The sequence below is a fragment of the Rhincodon typus genome, chromosome 4 (genome assembly GCF_021869965.1).
Source record: "Rhincodon typus isolate 14 chromosome 4, sRhiTyp1.1, whole genome shotgun sequence".
Taxonomy (NCBI): domain Eukaryota; kingdom Metazoa; phylum Chordata; class Chondrichthyes; order Orectolobiformes; family Rhincodontidae; genus Rhincodon; species Rhincodon typus.
In genome coordinates, this window is record NC_063335.1 from 7,478,228 (window position 1) to 7,497,316 (window position 19,089).

The following is a 19,089-nucleotide window of genomic DNA, read 5'->3' on the forward strand; positions in this document are numbered from 1 at the left end:
ACCGACCATAAACTCAACTGGACTCACCATAACAGCAGCTACAAGAGCAGGCCAGAGGCTAGGAATACTGTAGTGAGTAACTCACCTGACTCAACGTCTGCCCACCATCTGCAAGGCACAAGTCAGGAGTGCGATGGAATACTCCCCACCTGCCTGGATGAGTGCAGCCCCAACAACACTCAAGAAGTTTGACACCCCATCCAGTACAAAGCAGCTGCTTGATTGGCACCACATCCACAAGCATCCACTCTCTGCACCACTTGCGCTGAGTTGTAGCTGTATGTACGATCTACAAGATACGCTGCAGAAATTCACCAAGGCTCCTTTAGATAGTACCTTCCAAACCCTCAGTCACTACCATCTCGAAGGACAAGGGCTGCTGATAAGCGGGAACACCACCACCTGCAAATTCCCCTCCAAGCCACTCAACATCTTGACTTGGAAATATATTGCTGTTCCTTCACTGTCGCTGGGTCAAAATCCTGGAATTCCATCCCCCAGGGCATTGCGGGCTAACCTACAGCCTGTGCAGTACAGCAGTTCAAAGAGGCAGCACATCACCACCTTCTCATTAGGCAATAAATACTGGCCAGCTAGCAATGCCCACATTCCTCACATGATAAACACATTCTAATAGGGATTATGTAGATGTAGCCATATGTGCAGAGTGTGATAAGAAAGAATGGTGAGTTGATTATCCAGACTTCCATTTGGAAATATGAGGCCAGATTCTTCAAAGACCTGGTTCAAAGAAGAGCAGGACTTGGTATTAAATATTCCAAAATACATTTTCCTATCTTTCATAAATTCTACAAGTAATGGAGGAAGGATGGCAGTATTAAGAACTGGAGGAATGGATGTTCCAGATGAGTCATGAACAAATTTATTTGACCACAGCCAAGGAACAAAAAAGTGCAATTACACTAATTGGTGCAATCTATAGGGCAATTCTTGGGAAAAATACAGAAGAACAAATTTGTAAGGACATTACAGAAGGGTGCAAGAATCAAAGTATTTATAACGGGGAACTTTTTTTTGTCCAAATATAAAATGCAATAGTAGCATGATGGACAGACAGTGGCAAGATTTCCTCGAAAGTGAAGAGGAACCTGTTCTACAATATTATGTTTTCAGTCCATTGAGAATAGAGGCACTGCTCTACCTGGCTCTTAGAAATGAAATGAGGCAAATGGATCAAGTGTCAGTAAGGGAGCATTTACTAGAGGTCTTCAAGAGGATAGATAAGGGGAAGATTAGTAGATATGACCTACTTGGACTTCCAAAAGGCTTTCAATAAGGTACCGAACATTAAGACATGAGGCTACTCGATAAGCTAAGAGCCCATGGTGTTGGGGCTAGTATACAAGCATGGATAGAAGATTGTATTCTGTACTCTGAAGATAGCTAGAGTTGGGATAAGGGGTATTTTCAGGATAGCAACCTGCAACTAGTGGAGTACCATAGAGATCATTACTGGGGTCACAATTATTGTGGATAATGGAAATAAATATACTATCGCCAAGTTTGCTGATGGCTCCAAAACCCTGGCAAATGAAATATAATTTGGAAAATGAAAGGAAATTTGGCAAGAGGAGGAGGATAATTACTTAAATGGAGAAGAATGCAGAAGGCTGCAGAACATCGGGGTCTTAAAGAGTATAAGCGCTCAGCAGGTAATAGGGATATCAAATGGATGGTTGGCTTTTATTTCAAAGGGAATGGAATATAAAAATAGGGAGGGGTCTTGCTAAAACCATACAAGGCACTAGTCATAACACGGCTGGAATACAGTAAGTAGTTTTGCTCTCCTTATCTAAGGGAAGATATACTGAAATTGGAGGCAATCTAGAGAAACTTCACTAGGCAGATTCAGGTATGGAGGAACTTTCTTATGAGGAGATAATGGATAAATTTGGATTATACGCATTGGAGTTTAGAAGAGTGAGAGGAGGCCTTATTGAAGCATACAAGGTTCTTCGACAGCTTGACAGAATTGACATGAACAGGCGGTTTCTTCTTTTGGAAGAATCTAGAACTAGATGACAATCTCAGAGTGAGAGGTCACCAGCTTGGACAAAGATGAGGATTTTTTTCTCTGAGGTACTGAAACTATGATTGCAAAGGGTTATCAAGGCTGGGTCATTAAGAAGATTTAAGACTGAGATAGACAGGTTTTTAAAATTAGTGAGGGGATCAAGGGTTATGGGAATGAGGTGGGAAAGTGGAGTTCAGGGTCATCAGATCAGCCACAACCTCACTGAATGGCACAGCAGACTTGATGGGCAAAATAGCCTACTTCTGCTCCTACATCTCAGTCTATTTTGGGGTCACTGATCAGGGCTTCATAGTTTAAATTGCCTGCAGAACACTGAACAGAAAATTCAAAGCAAGAGTAATTAGCTAGGGGAAAGCCAACTTCGTACAAATAGATCAAGAACAGCTTCTTCACCACTGTTATTAGACTTTTCAACAGACCTCTAATTATGTTAATTCTAATCTCTCTCTCTCCCTGTCACAGCCGCAGAGAAGGTGCAGAAACACTGTTCTGATGCACTTTGTATGGTACAGAGTGCAGAATAATCTGCCTATACAGCACTAACAACACTTTCCACTTTACCTCGTTGCATATGACAACAATAAATCAATTTCAGTAAGGTAAGATTATCTTACCCAAATTCAAAGGCTGACAGATAAAACAGTAACACAACAATGAGACAATTCAGATACAGAAAGGGGAAAGGTCAGTCAGACAAATCTAGTGTTCTCTGGACGATCAAAAACGTTGAGATTAAGAAGAAAAACGTATTTATGACATATGTTCTCAGTTGTAGGAGCTACTTGAAAAGGCTGAATATTGAAGGCTCAGACAAGAGATGGAAAATTGAATAAAAAAAGCAAAAGGAGTGTACAGAGACTGGTAGCTAACTTAAAAGGAAAGCTAAAAGTCTTCTATGGACATAATAAGATAGTAAAAGGATGAGGATTAAGGACTAAAAAGGAGATGCACAATTGGAGGCAGAAGACATAGCTGAGGGATTAAGTTGACATTTTGCATTGATGCTTACCAATGAAGATGATACTGTGCAGATTTTGGGTAGAAAAGCAGGTAATTTTTACACTTGAAGGGTTTAAAATTGCTAAGGAGATGGTATTAAATAATCTGTTGCTCCCTAAAGTCGACGTGGCTCCAGGGCCTGACATGTATCAAAGGATACTGAAGGAAGGGACAGTGGAAATTGCATAACTTTCCCAGTCTTCCTTAGTAGTGCCAGAGGGACAGGAAAATTAAAATGTTATACTCTTGGTAATTTCAGTAATTCACAGGCCAGTTTAATCTTCGTGCTGGGGACAATATTCGAAATAGTAAGATGGCACAGTTGTAGACAAATATGGGTCTGTTAAGAAAGTCAGCACAAATTTAAGGGAAAAACGTGTTTAATTAAGTCTTCAAAAAGTAGCAGAAAGTTAACAGAGAAGGTTCAGCAGAATAATCTTATTGATGTAGAGCTCATAGTCTTCCAAAAGGCATTTGATTTTGTGCCATTAAACACAGACTTATGAGCCACATTATTACTCGTGGAATTAAAAAAAAATTACTTGGATATGAAATTGGGGCAAGTGACACAAAGATGATACTGATTAATGGATGATTTTCATAGGGGAGAAATGGTTAGAAGTGGAGTTCTTGAGGGGGCTGGTGTTTTGACCTTACTCTTCCTGATATATAAATAACCTAGACCTTCGTGCACAGGGTGCATTTCAAAACCTAAAGATGGTATGAAACTTGGAAAAATTGCAAGCAGTGAGGAGTGTAGAACATCAGGAGGACATAAACAAGTTATATAGTCATAGAATAATACAGCATGGAAACAGGCCCTTCAGCCCAAACTGGTCCATGCTGATCATGATGCACACTCAGATAGTTCTAACTGCCTGCATTTGGTCCATTTCCCTCTAAACCCTTCCCATCCATGTACCCATCCAAATGTTTTTTTTAAAAAATGTTGCTATTGTACCTGCCTCAACCACTTTCTCTGGCAACTCATTCCATATACGGACCACCTTACGTGAAGAAGTTACCCCTCAGATCCTTCTTTAATCTATCCCATCTCACCTTAAACCGTAAGTTTTAAGTAAGTTTTAAAACCTGTAGTTTTCAAATCTCCATCCCTTGGAAAAAGACTATATGCATTCATTCTATCTATGCTCCTCATGATTTTATACACCTCAATAAAGGTCACCCTTCATTCTCCTACATTCCAAGGAATAAGTTCCATCCTGGCCAACCTCCCCCTATAACTCAGGCCTATTATTCCGAGCAACATCCTCTTAAATCTTCTTTGCACACTTTCCAGTTTAACCATGTCTTTCCTATAACAGGGTGACCAAAACTGTTCACAATACTCTAAGTGCAGCTTCATCAACTACTTATACAACTGTAACATAACGTCCAAACTCCTATATTCAATGCCTCGAATGATGAAGGCCAGCATGCTATATGCCTTCTTCACCACCCTGCCCGCCTGTGATGCCACTTTCAATGAACTATGTACCTGTACTCCTAGGTCCCTCTGTTCCACAACACTCCTCAGGACCTTACCACTTACTGTACAAGTCCTACCTCGGTTGGACTTTCCAAAGTGCAACACCTCACGCTTATCTGTATTGAATTGCATTGGTCAATCTTCAGCCCACCTCCCCATCTGATCAAGATCCCTGTAATTTTTGATAACCTTCTTCACTATCAATGATACCTCCTAATTTTGTATCATCTGCAAACTTACTAATCATGCCTTGTACATTCACATCCAGATCATTTATGTAAATAACAAATAAAGGTCCCAACACCAACCCCTGTGGCACACCACTAGTCACAGGCCTCCAGTCTGAGAAACAACCTTCAACTATCACCCTCTGTTTCCTACCATCGAGCCAATTTTGAATCCAATTAGCTAGCTCTCCCTGGATCCCATGTGACCTAACTTTCACGACTAGCCTGCTGTGCGGGACCTTGTCAAAGGCCTTACTAAAGTCCATATAGACAACATCCACTGCCCTACCCTCATCTATCTTCTTGGTTACCTCTTTGAAAAACTCGAAAATATTTGTCAGACATGACTTCCTGTGTGCAAATCCAGGCTGATGATCCCTAATCAGTCCCTCAGTATCATCTCCAATAACTTGCCTACCACTGACGTCAGGCTCACTGGCTTGTAGCTCCTGGCTTGTCTTTGCTACATTTCTTAAACAATGGAAAAAACATTAGCCCCTTTCCAGTCATCTGAAACTTCACCAGTGGCTAAAGATGAAGCAAAGATCTCTGCAAGGGCCTCTGCAATTTCCTCCCTAGCCTCCCACAACACTTTAATGTAGAAAAGTGTGAAGAGCTTTATTTTCAAAGAATGTAAACAAAGAGACAATATAAAGAAAGGTATAATTCCAAAAAGCACAGTAGAAGAGTAAAGGGACCTGGGTGTTCACATGCATTAAAAGGGCAGGATAGATTAGGACCATGGTTAATAAAGCATACAGCATTCTAGGCTTTATAAATTAGGGCATAAACAACAAAAAAAAAGGAGATTATTTCAAACCTGTAGTAAATATTGGTTCAGCATCAACTCATGTATTTTATCTAGTTATATCTACAAGAAAGACAGGAAAAACATGAGAGAGTGGAGTAAAGAGTCACAAAAATTCTTGCATGGATAAAGCACCTCAATTATGTAGATACTCTAGAGTGGTCGAGTCTCCTCTCTTTGAAGAAAAGAAAGTGGAGAGGATAGAGGTATATAAATCATGAGCAGTCTGGACTGAGTAGATGGGGAAAAAGCTATGCCCACTGATGGAAGGATCAAGAACAAGTAGAGGTTGATGGTAATTGGCAATTGGCAAAGGGAAAATCACATACGAGAATTTTTTCCTCCCATACAAGAAATGGTCAGAATCTGCAAAGCACTGTCTGAGTCTGTTGGGAAGGCAGATTCAAAGCAATTAAAAGTCGATTTTATGATCCAACAAAGAAGAATGTGCAAGATTATAGGAACAGCCACAGAATGGCACGAGGTAAATTGCGCCTTTAGACAGACAGCACAAATGGCCTCTTTCCATAGTGTAAATATTCTGTTACTCTACAAGTAGAAACAGCTGAGCAAATTCAATTCAAAGTATGAATCTCTTTACGACTTCACACCTTTTCTAATGTCTGATCTCAAGCCATTCTTCTTTGAACTCTGGCCTTTCAGGCATCTTCCTCCTCCTTTGCTTCACAACAAGCAGTCATGCTTTTAGCCTGCAAGGTCTCATGCCTTGAAATTCTCTAAATCCGACCACCTCTTTCACTTTCAATAAATTCTTAAAGACTTGATTAATATCACCAAACCTTTGTTCACCCTACCCAAGGTGGTCATTTTTTTTAAAAAAATCAAGTCTCTGCAAAACTTCAACGACATTAAATTATGCACAAACTGAAGCTATTGATGCACCATTCAAAAAAAAAACAAACAATTTTATGCTTTAGTAGTACTAAACTCAAACTATTGAGTTTCACTCATAGCAAGGTCAACCATGCAATACATTAAACAAAATCACCTTCTTCCATTTGATTATGAAGGAATCCTGAGATGTGTAGTCCATTGACAGGATTGTCTTAATATGTTCAATTTAGGCATGTGCCACTAAAGTGACCAGAATGAGACTCATCAAGAGATCTGCAAACAAAATCCAAAGTTGTGGCACAGTGGTAATGTTCCTACCTTTGAGAAAGGAGGCCTGGGTTCAAATCCCACCTGCTCCAGAGGCGATAATCATAGAGTCATACAGCACAAAAAGAGACTATCCGGTCCAACCAGTCCACGCCACACATAATCCTAAACTAAACTATTTCCACCTGCCAGCTCTTGGCCCATAGCTGTCCAAACCTTTGCTATTTATGCGCTTATTTAAGTTTATTTTCAATGTTGTAACCATGTCCGCATCCACCATTTCTTCATGAAGTTCATTCCACACCATCCTCTGTAAAAAATATGCCCCATGTGTAATAACATCTCTGCACTGGTTGATTAGAAAATATCAACAAAACCCAGAGCCAGTAATAGTTTTTAAAAGGACATTATTTTTCCTGGTGCAACAACTATTCACATATTTGGTCACAAAATGCATTCTATTTAAAAATGTTTTGTTTCCAAAATGCCCTACATGCTGATTATTTCCCAGTAAAAATATTCCAACATTACCAAACTAATTAGTAATTTTTGAACAGTTTGTTGCTTATAACAAAGGTTTCACAATTATCATTGGTGAATTTCATCAGAACTGTTCAGACAAAAAGACACCTGGATATAAATTGTCCCATTGGGAACACCCAGCATGGGTTCATGAAGGGTAGGTCATGTTTAACTAATTTGGTGGAATTCTTTGAGGACATTACTTGCATGGTGGACAATGGGGAACCTGTGGATCTGGTGTATCTGGATTTCCAGAAGGCATTTGACAAGGTGCCACACCAAAGGCTGCTACATAAGATAAAGTTCCATGGTATTACAGGTAATGTATTGGCATGGATAGAGGATTGGTTGACCAGTAGAAAGCAAAGAGTAGGGGTAAATGGGTGCTTTTCTGGTTGGCAGTCAGTGGCTGGTGGTGTGCCTCAGGGATCAGTGTTGGGACCGCAATTGTTTACAATTTACATAGATGATTTGGAGTTGGGGACTAAGTGTGGTATGTCAAAATTAGCATCTGACACGAAGGTGAGTGGTAGAGCAAAGTGTGCAGAAGACACTGAAAGTCTGCAGAGGGATATACATAGTCTAAGTGAGTGGGCAAAGGTCTGGCAGATGGAGTACAATGTTGATAAGTGTGAAGTCATCCATTTTGGTGGGAATGACAGCAAAATGGACTATGTTTTAAATGGTAAAAAATTGCAGCATGTTGTGCAGAGGAACTTGGGTGTCCTTGTGCATGAATCGCTAAAAGTAGGAGTGCAGGTGCAGCAGGTAATTAAAAAGGCAAATGGAATTTTGTCTGCCATTGCTCGAGGGATGGAGTTTAAAAACAGGGAGGTTATGCTGCAGCTGTATAGGGTCCTGGTGAGGCCACACCTGGAGTATGGCGTGCAGTTTTGGTCTCCTTACTTGAGAAGGGATATACTAGCACTGGAGGGGGTGCAGAGGAGATTCACTCGGTTGATTCCAGAGTTGAGAGGGTTGGATTAGGAGGACAGACTGAGTAGACTGGGATTATACTCATTGGAATTCAGAAGAATGAGGGGAGATCTTATAGAAACATATAAGATTATGAAGGGAATAGATAAGGTGGAGGCAGGGAGGTTGTTTCCGCTAGCAGGTGAAACTAGGACTAGAGGGCATCGCCTCAAAATAAAGGGAAGTAGATGTAGAACTGAGGTCAGGAGGAACTTCTTCACCCAAAGGGTTGTGAATCTGTGGAATTCCCTGCCCAGTGAAGCGGTTGAAGCTACCTCGCTGAATGTTTTTAAGGCAAGGCTAGATAAGTTTTTGAACAGTAAAGGAATTAAGGGTTATAGTGAGTGGGCGGGTAAGTGCAGCTGAGTCTCAAAAAGATCAGCCATGATCTTATTAAATGGCAGGGCAGGCTTGAGGAGCCAGATGGCCTACTCCTGCTCCTAGTTCTTATGTTCTTATATACAGAGCAAATAAAAATGTGGTATTGTCAACCAAAACCACAATTACATTATTTTGTCTTGTTTTTAAACCACAGAGGAGACAGTAGCTTACTTGAGCCAGAAAGGAAACTATAGATGTTGCACAGGCAAAACGTAACCCTCTCATGTTAAAGGTGGCTATGTTGCTGTGAAACTTCACAATAAGTAAAAGGTTGGATAAGATGTGTTTTTTAGGGGCATAACTGTTCCAGAAATTACCAAAATACCAAAGAGGTGCTTGGGATTGGGAAAAATGTGATTTTTAAAAGGTGAAAAGCGTTCTTAAAACAACAACTCAAATCACAGACCACAAGGATCTGATATCGACTGTGTATAAAGTTATAGAAACAATAAAATAATTTGATAATGAGATGCAAAATGGTTTCACGAAGGGGTGCCCTGTCAATCTAACCAATTTTCATTTAGGATGTTGATGGGGTGAAGCTACATTTTTGGTATACCTGGATTTCAGCAATGCTGCTGTTACAGTTTCTCTGGGAGAGCTAGTACAGAAAATAAAGTTAGCAGGAATCACTAATTAATGATAGCTTAAAGTGGCACATAATGCTTGAGCAAAGAATCTAGAGGGTGATGTTTACCACTGGGGTTACTCCAGGGAGTTATTATGGAATTTCTTGTTTAACATCTTTGTATTAATGATCTATAGTCATGTGTCACAAGCACTATATCTAATTTTATAAATGATAAAAATCTGATAAACAAGGTCATTTGAAGAGCCGACCAGCATAAGGAACAGAACATTTTGAATGTATGTGGTACTTGAACACACAGGTAGCAGATTAAATTCAATGTAGACAAGTATTCACATGGAGATTTGTTTTAAAATCAGACTATTTAGATGAAAAGAAAATCACGTGCACAGAAAATGAAATAATTCTGGGGATCCTGATTGACAAAAATACTGAAACTATCATAACAATGCCTACAGCCAATGAGTAAAGCAAGTTAGATGTTGGGATATGTTAAAAGGTCAATATTAAGCTCAAACAGTGTGGTCATCCTGCTAGTACATACATCATTGATATACCTACAGGTGGATTACTATGCACAGTTCTAGGTCCCAGAAGTTGTTTTTGTATTTGAATGGGACTAGACAATGTAGACCACGACAAGCTAATTCACTTTGCCCAGACTAGTAGAATCTTCAGATGCAGACGAGTAAATGGAAAAGTGCTAAACATATAGATTGCATTTTTATGGAGATGTGGTTGTACACAAGATTGAGTAATTTATTTTGGTACATTAAAAATCTAATGTGACATGGTAATACATATAACATATACATACACAAGGTTCAATTGCCTACTCAATTGAATTTGCAATCTCAACTGTGCTCCTGCGGAAGGTCCTAAGCAGATTCAAGTGGTTGTCCACACAAACAGGTCCAGATCAGCCATAATTTCATTGAATGGCAATGAAGAGCCAAATGTTGTCTCATATTCCTATGTAGATTAGAAAAAATAAGCTTAGCTAACTAATTGTCACATATCTCCCTAGTGTACTGTTGTATTTATGCAGTTTCCCCACACTAACACCTCCAGATTTCAAATGCAAACAAGAGAATTCAAAGTCCACGAAAGGAGGGAAGATGGGGCGGCACGGTGGCTCAGTGGTTAGCACTGCTGCCTCACAATGCCGGGGACCCAGGTTCAATTCCACTCTTGGGCGACTGTCTGTGTGGGTTTCCTTCGGGTGCTCCGGTTTCCTCCCACAGTCCAAAGATGTGCAGGTTAGGCAGATTGGCTATGCTAAATTACCCGTCGTGTTCAGGGATGTGTCGTTTAGGTGGGTTATAGGGGGATTGGTCTGGGACGGACGCTTCAAGGGTCGGTGTGGACTTGTTGAGCCGAGGGGACTGTTTCCACACTGTAGGGATTCTATGTTCTATGTACTTATGTTCATGAATACTGGTCAAGTGTTCTTGATTCATTTCAAAAGGCTCAAAGAGCATCTGCACAACTCAACACTCCTTCACACGAAGAGCTGGTAAAGTGACTGATTACAAATTGGAGGAGCAAGCAAAACAAAAACTATGAAAAGTCAAGAATACATTAGTAGTTGTGCCATAGACAACATACCATTTCAATTTTGGCTAGAAAGTGCGATCAAAACCTTTACCATGCAAGTTAAAATATTGCTTCGTACTGGACTCGATTCACAACACACCCTTCCCAACAGCTCCAACACCTTCCCCCATCCCACCTAAAGCCGAGTACGGCAGTGTAGTATTTTAAGCAATGTTATGGAAACACGTCTGGACTGCCCATTCAAATAAAACAAAGAACAAGGCTAATGTCGCATAGCAATTTCAAGTGTGTGTAGGTGTGGCTTAGATTTTAAATGCCGAGGATTTCACCAGACGACAATCACTCTCTGGTGCAAGTGAATCGCTGGCATTTACACAAACAGATTGCTCACTCGATTAAAGCATGTAAGTCGCCTGGGACAACAACAATGCACCAAACACTTGTCTGACAATCAGCTGGTGTCCTTTTAAAATGCCGCTCTGCAGTTCGCCGCCAACCCCCAAGCAAGAAACGTGAGGACTTCTCCCCCGCGACACAATAAACCGAACAACTCCTCCTTTCGCCTTTAAAATAAAAGCTCCTGGTGACTAAGGAGTCTCCCTTTCCTTCTTAACCCCACTCCCATTCCGGAGCTGCTGCTGCTGCTGCACCACCCGGACGGACAGCCACTGCAGTCCGAGGTCGCAGGCCCCAGCCTCGGCATCATCCGTCCAACAGGCGGCTACCCGATGGAGGGGAGGGGAGGGGAGGGGAGGGGAGGGAATAGTGGGGTGGGGGGGTACTCACCTCAAAGCGGCCGCGGGTGATGCCATTCATGGCTCTTGGCTCTGGCTCGCGGCCGCTCCCGGATCCAACATGGACACACCAACCGCCGCCTGACGTCACACCCTTAAACACCAACCACCTTTTTTTCAAAAAAAAACGGCCACTTTCACCTTCCCCTGTTTTTCAGACCACCTCTACCAAAAAAAAACCCACAAGGAACAAAAATTCGCGGCGACATCAGGGCATGGCCCTTTAAACACACTTCTTTTTTCGGAAAGTTTAGCTACAGGCGACGCCCCCTTCCCCCACCGCCGTCATGGAGTCAGGAATTTGGCGCATGGAGGTTGCTTGCTTGTTTGGGTTTTTGCTCTCTGTCGCTCCACTGCCGCTGAACGGAATAACGGTTTATTGTTCGCACACGTCCCCGCTCTTCAAGCAGAGGAGGAGGAGGAAGAAGAAGAAACCTCGAGATTCTCTGCCCGACTCCCTTTTCCTGACTTATCCGCTCTGTTGTTATATAACACAAAGGGTAGGAGTCCGAGTTAATTCATTAAACACAAACAACATGACAGGAACACTCAGCAAGTCTGGCGGCACCTGCACAAGAGTTAAATAGAGTTCATGTTTGACCGTTTTGTGCAGAACTGGGAAAACGTTAAGATGATTGTGTGGCAAAGGAACAAAAAACACAAGTATGTGAGGGTGTGGATTTTATTACAGTCTTGCTTATGTGCTGCTAAAGAATGTTTACAAAGTGTTTACAATATGCGGGAAACACTAATTTCATTCCAGAGACATCATACAGTGGCTACATCTTTCCATCAGTCTGCAAGGGAGAATAATGTGAAAATTGTATCACTTCTTTCGGTGAAGTCATATTAGCATTTCACAGTCAGTCTCAACCCCATACCAAATATATCTCAAGTCTCAAATTCTACTCTTTATCATACATTGTCCCAAATATCCAATTCTACCACATTTGCCTTTATTGGCCTGTGCATTGTGTGTAGGAGTTAGAATATTATGTTACCACTGTAAGGGACATTGGTTAGGCCACTTTAGAAATACTGTGTTCAATTTTGGTCTAGCTGCGAGAGAAAAGATGTTGTTAAACTTGAAAGAGTGCAGAGAAGATTTACAAGGATGTTGCCAGAGTTGCAGGGTTTGAGCTATAGGAGACAGGCTGAACAGACATCATGTTCATGGCCCAACATCATTAAAATCAAAAATAGTATGATGCAGAAGAACATGTAAACACTAATTGTTACATAAAAGCAACTTCCACACTGCTGAGGCACTCATTAACACAATCAAACAAATTTCCCTGGACTCTTCGAGTTGAGGAGTGACCTTATTGGGGTTGTATAAAATCATGAAGGGCATGGATAGGGTTAATAGCCAAGGTCGTTTTCCCAGGGTAGGGGAGTCCAAAACTAGAGGGCATAGGTTTAAGGTGAGAGGGGAAAGATATAAAAGGGACCTAAGGGGAAACTTTTCATGCAGAGGGTGGTGCATGTATGGAACCAGCTGCCAGAGAAAGTGGTGGAGGTTTATACAGTTGCAAAATTTAAAAGGCATCTGGATGGGTACCTGAATAGGAAGGGTTCAGAGGGATTTCGGCCAAATGCTGACAAATGGGACTAGATTAATTTAAGATATCTGGTCGGCATAGACAAGTTGGTCCATGCTATACAACTCTACGAATCTATCTCCCAAAGTCTCCAATTCTGACTTGTACAATAAATCCCCTCAAGTTGTGAATTCTGCTCCCTATAATACCTCTCCCCCACTCTCTAATTCTTCTCCTTATAATGCATTGCCCTAAATGTTCAATTCTACACTTAATAATACACTTTTACAAGTTTCTAAGTCTATCCTTTACAATACATCTTCCCAAGTCTTATAATACATTTTCTCAACTCTTTAATTCTACCCCTTTATAAAAATCTCCCCCCACTAGTCTCTTAATTCTACTCCTTATAATTCGTCTCACTCAAGTCTCTAATTTTTCTCCTCTTAATACATCTCACAACTGTCTCGATTTCTACCCTTTAGAAATCATCTCCTTAGTGTCTAATTCTGCTCCTTATGATACATCCATCAAATCTCTAACTTGATTCCTCATACTATTATCTAACCCAAAGTCTCTGATTTCCATTTCTTTTCACAGGGGCAATCACTGTGGAAGTTTCACAAGTCTATCCAAACATGCTGTTAGCTACTTTGGAGACGATGGGTGATTTAAGTTCTCTGTATGTTATTTTGGACTCTGCTGGACAGAAGTAGCAGATGGTTCAGCAATCAAGTCATCATCTAGATCTCTCAATGAACGCTGCCTATCTAGTCTGTTTGATTGTGTTAACGAGTGCCTAAGCAGTGTGGAAGTTGCTTTTATGTAACAATTAGTGTTTACATGCTCTTCTGCATCATACTATTTTTGATGTTAATGATGTTGGGCCATAAACGTGATGTCTGTTCCACCGCTTGTCCATCATGAGCAAGTCTTTGAAAGGCATACTTACATACTGATTGTGAGGCATTACACAGCACTGAGTAGATCTAGCAATATGTGCAGAAAGAGAAACAAAAATAAGTATTTATTATTATAACCAGACTTCAAATTGTCACTTTTCTAAGGTTCTTTTTGTTGGCTTTCATAATTCACGTTTTAATGTAGCCTTTGTGCAATACAGGCTGTGCTGGAACAGGTACCGATGACTGAATGGCCTCCATCCATGTTGCAAATTCGCTTGATACAATTATCTCCAGTTATAGAATTATAGTTGCTATTGTCAGAACTAGTACTGATCTCATATCAAATTGTCGCTGTGAGCGTATTTGGCAAATGCAGAGCAAAAATGTAAATAATTTTTCGAAGTTAGTTGACAATTTTTCCTTCTTGGAGTAAGGATCACTATTAGTACCTATGTGATGTCTTGCAGTTCCTTGAAATTTGAAGTGGTGCCACTTTTAGACATAAAGGGCTGAATCTTCCATTTTTATCCAAGTGTAACTTTGGAGAGTTTATTGGAGGGTTTCCCTCTATGGGCTACGGTGACTTTTCTGCCACAATTTTCCAAACTTCACCCCAGAATTATGTACCTGGGCTCTCGGCGCCCTTATCATTATATCATATGATTGCAGAAGCAGAGGTACTGCTGCTGCCAGAACCTTCCTGCATTCACATCACGGGCGCCATTTTAAAGCCCAGCTGCACACCAATTCAAACACTGCAAGCCAGAAACTGCCATTCAAAGTCTGGTACTTGACCATTTTTCTAGAGGAGATAACGAAGAAAGGGAAGTTGGCACCTCAGTTCACAGACAGGGATGTTGAGGTGTTGTTGGATACGATGCTGGAGAGGGTGGCTGTCTTCTTTCTTCAAGGTGGCTAAAAAAGGCCACAGCACCAAATGCTGCCAGCATAGAGTGAGATAGCCACCTGGGTCAGTGCAGTGTTGATGGTGAGAAGACGTGCTCGACAATGCCATAAAAAGATCAATGATCTTCTGCATTCCATAAGATTAAGTAGCACTATTTTCTCACTGCTGCCTCACATGCACTCTGATTGTGCCATTGGACACAATCTCCTACCAAGGCTAATAATCTACACCTCTCACTATTGCATGCAGGTCATCCTTCAATGGCTCACACTCACCTCATCTTCCCAAAATACTAAAGCTTCCTGTTCTCTGCACTTCCTACTCACTCACTGGGGAATCTCAACACTTTTCCTGTTCTTGCACCGCCAATAGCAGCTCTTCCAGCTACTTTCATCCTCATCAATTCCTCCTTTTGTCTCATTGCAGCAGAATATTTCACATAATAGAACTGGGGGGATAGACAATCCTGTTCTCGCCCCCTAGAAGGAGAAGACCCTTGAATGTATTGGAGAGGATTGAAGCCAGTAATCCGAGGATGCCAAGATCTCATATTGAGACAACCAAATAAGCTTCATTATGCTGTGTTGCACTGCTGTCTCATAATCCCTGCTTCAGGCAGTGTTATGCAAAATATTTTATCTGGAATTTATTACAAGGCCCCCTCCAAATTGATCTAAGTGTTGGAACCTTATCTTGAGGAGACAGGTCTACAATGGCCCTGTGGAACAGTAAGCTGCATTGTAACTGTGCAGAGTCTCAGTCAGCAGATTCCATTAACCATCAGTCATGGTTGCAGAGGTTAACCCTTGTTTCTCAGCAGCCATCCACGTATAGCATTCAGCCCTTTTCATGAGGCAGGAACTTAAGAGTTACCAAGAACATAGGCATCATGGCAGCTTCCAGAATACTTTGATCAGTTGAACATTAAACAACTGTGTTACAATGTGGCACTCAGTTTACTTTTGCAGTTTAAATAAGCTTCATTTGTTGCATTTCTAATGCTTTTCTTTGACAACCTAACATAGCGTGGATGAATGAGTTTCAAAAGTTTCAGAGCTATTTACTTGAGGAGGGGGTTGTGTTCATAGTTGATTGACAATTTGAGGTTATTAAAAGATTTGATCTTTAAAGTAGGTTCTGTTGACCCGGAAGAGGGCAGCAGAGTGGTGACGCTGATTGGCTGAAATGGGGAAGATCTGCATCAGTGCAGTCACTGCTTCCAGAAGGTGGTTTGCGGAGGGGCTGTTGTCAAGTGACAGTTCAACCCCAAACACTTCCTCAGTGTTTCCCTCTCTACCTCCTCCACTAAACAAAAAAAAGCACACACACTCCACTGTGAGGACCAGGAGCAAAGGGAAAGGGAGAGATCCAGGGAGCATCCTGGGAAGGTGAGTGAGGGATGACCTACCTAGGGTATTTGCAGCGATAAGTAAGGGTAAGTGCTTAATAAATTTTCTTAAACAGCTTGATTGAGGATAGAAATGTCAATCAGAGGGGTTAAGTGCTGTACTTGTGAGATGTGGGAGATCCGCGACACTTTCAGTGTCTCAGATGACTACATCTGCAGGAAGTGCACCCAATTGCAGCTCCTCACAGACCGCATGGATAGGTTGAAGCAGCAAGTGGATGCACTTAGGAGCATGAGGGTGACGGAATGCATCATAGACAGTAGTTTTAGAGATGCGGTGACACCCAAGGTGCAGGCAGCTAGATGGGTGACCGCTAGAAGGGGCAGGTAGCCAGTGCAGGAATCCCCTGTGGTTGTCCCCCTCTCTAACAAGTATACCATTTTGGATACTGTTGGGGGGACTACCTATCAGGGGGTAACAGCAGCAGCAGCCAGATTGGTGGCACCACGGTTGGGATGTAAAAGAGACTCCAGGATGGTGTGTCGCCTCCCTGGTGCCAGGATCCAGGACATCTCTGAACGGATAGAAGGCATTCTGAAGGGAGAGGGTGAACAGCCAGAGGTTGTGGTACATATAGGTACTAACAACATAGGTAGGATGAGTGACAAGGTCCTGCAGTAGCAGTTCAGGGAGTTAGGTAGAAAGTTAAAGAGCAGGACCTCCAAGGTTGTAATCTTGGGATTACTCCCTGTGCCACATGCCAATGGGGCTAGAACAAGGAGGATAGTACAGCTTAACATATGGCTAAACAGATGGTATAGGAGGGAGGGTTTCCGATATCTGGACCATTGGGATCTCTTCCAGGGCAGGTGGGACCTGTACGAAAAGGACGGGTTGCATCTAAACTGGAAGGGCACAAATATTCTGGCTGGGAGATTTGCTGGTGTCACTCGGGAGGATTTAAACTAGCTTGGCAGGGGGTTGGGAACTAAAGCAAAGGTGAATTGACTGAAAGGAAACTCGAGAATAGGGCCAGTAAGACTCAGAGGAAGAGCAGGCAGGGTGTGGTTGTGAAACAAAGCAGGTGGACTGAAGTGCATCTGTTTCAATGCGAGAAGTGTAACAGGTAAGGCAGATGAACTTAGAGCTTGGATTAGTACTTGGAACTATGATGTTGTTGCTATTACAGAGACTTGGTTAAGGGAGGGACAGGATTGGCAGCTTAACGTTCCTGGATACAGATGTTTCAGGAAGAATAGAGGGGAATATAAAAGGGGTGGGGGAGTTGCACTACTTGTTAAGGAGAATATCACAGCTATGCTGTGGGAGGACACCTTGGATGGCTCATACAGCGAAGCAATATGGGTAGAGCTCAGGAACTGGAAGGGTACAATCACAATGTTTGGGGTTTACTATAGGCCTCTCAACAGCCAGCGGGAGATAGAAGAACAGAAATGTCGGCAGATTTTGGCAAGATGTAAAAGTAATAAGGTTGTTGTCGTGGGTGATTTTAACTTTCCATATATTGACTGGGACTCACTTAGTGCTTGGGGCTCGGTTGGGGCAGGGTTTGTAAGGAGCATCCAGGAGGGCTTCTTGAAACAGTATCTAGATAGTCCAACTAGAAAAGGGGCCATACTGGACCTAGTATTGGGGAATGAGCCTGGCCAGGTGGTCAACGTCTCAGTATGTGAGCAGCTTGGGAACGGTGATCATAATTCAGTAAGCTTTAAGATATTGATGGGTAAAGATAGGTATAGTTGTCAGGTGAATTGGGGGAAGGCTAAATATTAGGCAGGAACTGAAGAATGTAGATTGGAGACAGATGTTTGAGGGCAAAACAACACACGGTATGTAGGAGGCTTTTGAGTGTAAGTTGCTGAGAACTCAGGACCAGCACGTTCCTGTAAGGATAAAGGATTAGTATGGCAAGTTTAGGGAACCTTGGATAACGAGATATTGTGAGCCTAATCAAAAAGAAAAAAGAAGCATTTATCAAAGCTAGGAGGCTGGGAACACACGAAGCAAGGGTAGAATACAAGGAAAGTCAAAAGAAACTTGAGCAAGTAGCCAGGAGGGCTAAAAGGGGTCATGAAAAGTCATTGGCCAACAGGATTAAGGAAAATCCCAAGGTTTTTTATGCATATATAAAGAGCAAGAGGGTAGCCAGAGAGAGGGTTGGCCCACTCAAGGACAGGGAAGGGATTTTATGTGTGGAGCCAGAGGAAATAGGTGAGGTATTAAATGAGTACTTTGCATCAGTATTCACCATAGAGAAGGACTTGGTGGATGAAGAATCTGGGAACGGTGTGTAGATAGTTTGGGTCATGTTGAGATCAAAAGGGAAGAGGTATTGGGGGTCTTGAAAAACATTAAGGTAGACAAGTCCCCAGTACCTGATGGGATATACCCCAGAATACTAAGAGCGGCAATCAAGGAAATTGCTAGGGCCTTAAGGGAAATCTTTGTATCCTCACTGACTACAGGGGAGGATGGAGAAGTTTGGAGAATGGCCAATGTTGTTCCTTTGTTTCAGAAGGGTGGCAAGGATAATCCAGCTAATTACAGGCCAGTGAACTTTACATCGGTGGTACGGAAATTATTGGAGAGAATTCTTCGAGAAAGGATTTATTACCACTTGGAAATCATTAGGCGTATTAGTGAGAGGCAACATGGTTTTGTGAAGGGGAGGTCATGTCTCACTAACTTGTTTGAGTTTTTGAGGAAGTGATGAAGATGATGGATGAGGGTAGGGTAGTGGATTTTGTTGACATGGACTTCAGTAAGGCCTTTGACAAGGTCCCTTATGGCAGGCTGATACAGAAGGTAAAGTCGCACGGGGTCAGAGGTGAGCTTGCAAAATGGATA

General features: G+C 42.0%; 1 protein-coding gene across 1 annotated transcript in view; it reads right to left on the reverse strand.

Moving 5' to 3' along the window:
- Positions 1-11,977, reverse strand: part of LOC109929992 (F-box and leucine-rich repeat protein 2) — a 136,380-nt gene extending 124,403 nt beyond the window's left edge. Inside the window, exon 1 of the mRNA XM_048595635.1 lies at positions 11,512-11,977. Within this exon, the coding sequence (XP_048451592.1) occupies positions 11,512-11,541 (30 nt within the window). The 5' untranslated portion in view covers positions 11,542-11,977. The remainder of the gene's footprint in view (positions 1-11,511) is intronic.
- Positions 11,978-19,089: the final 7,112 nt, after the last annotated feature.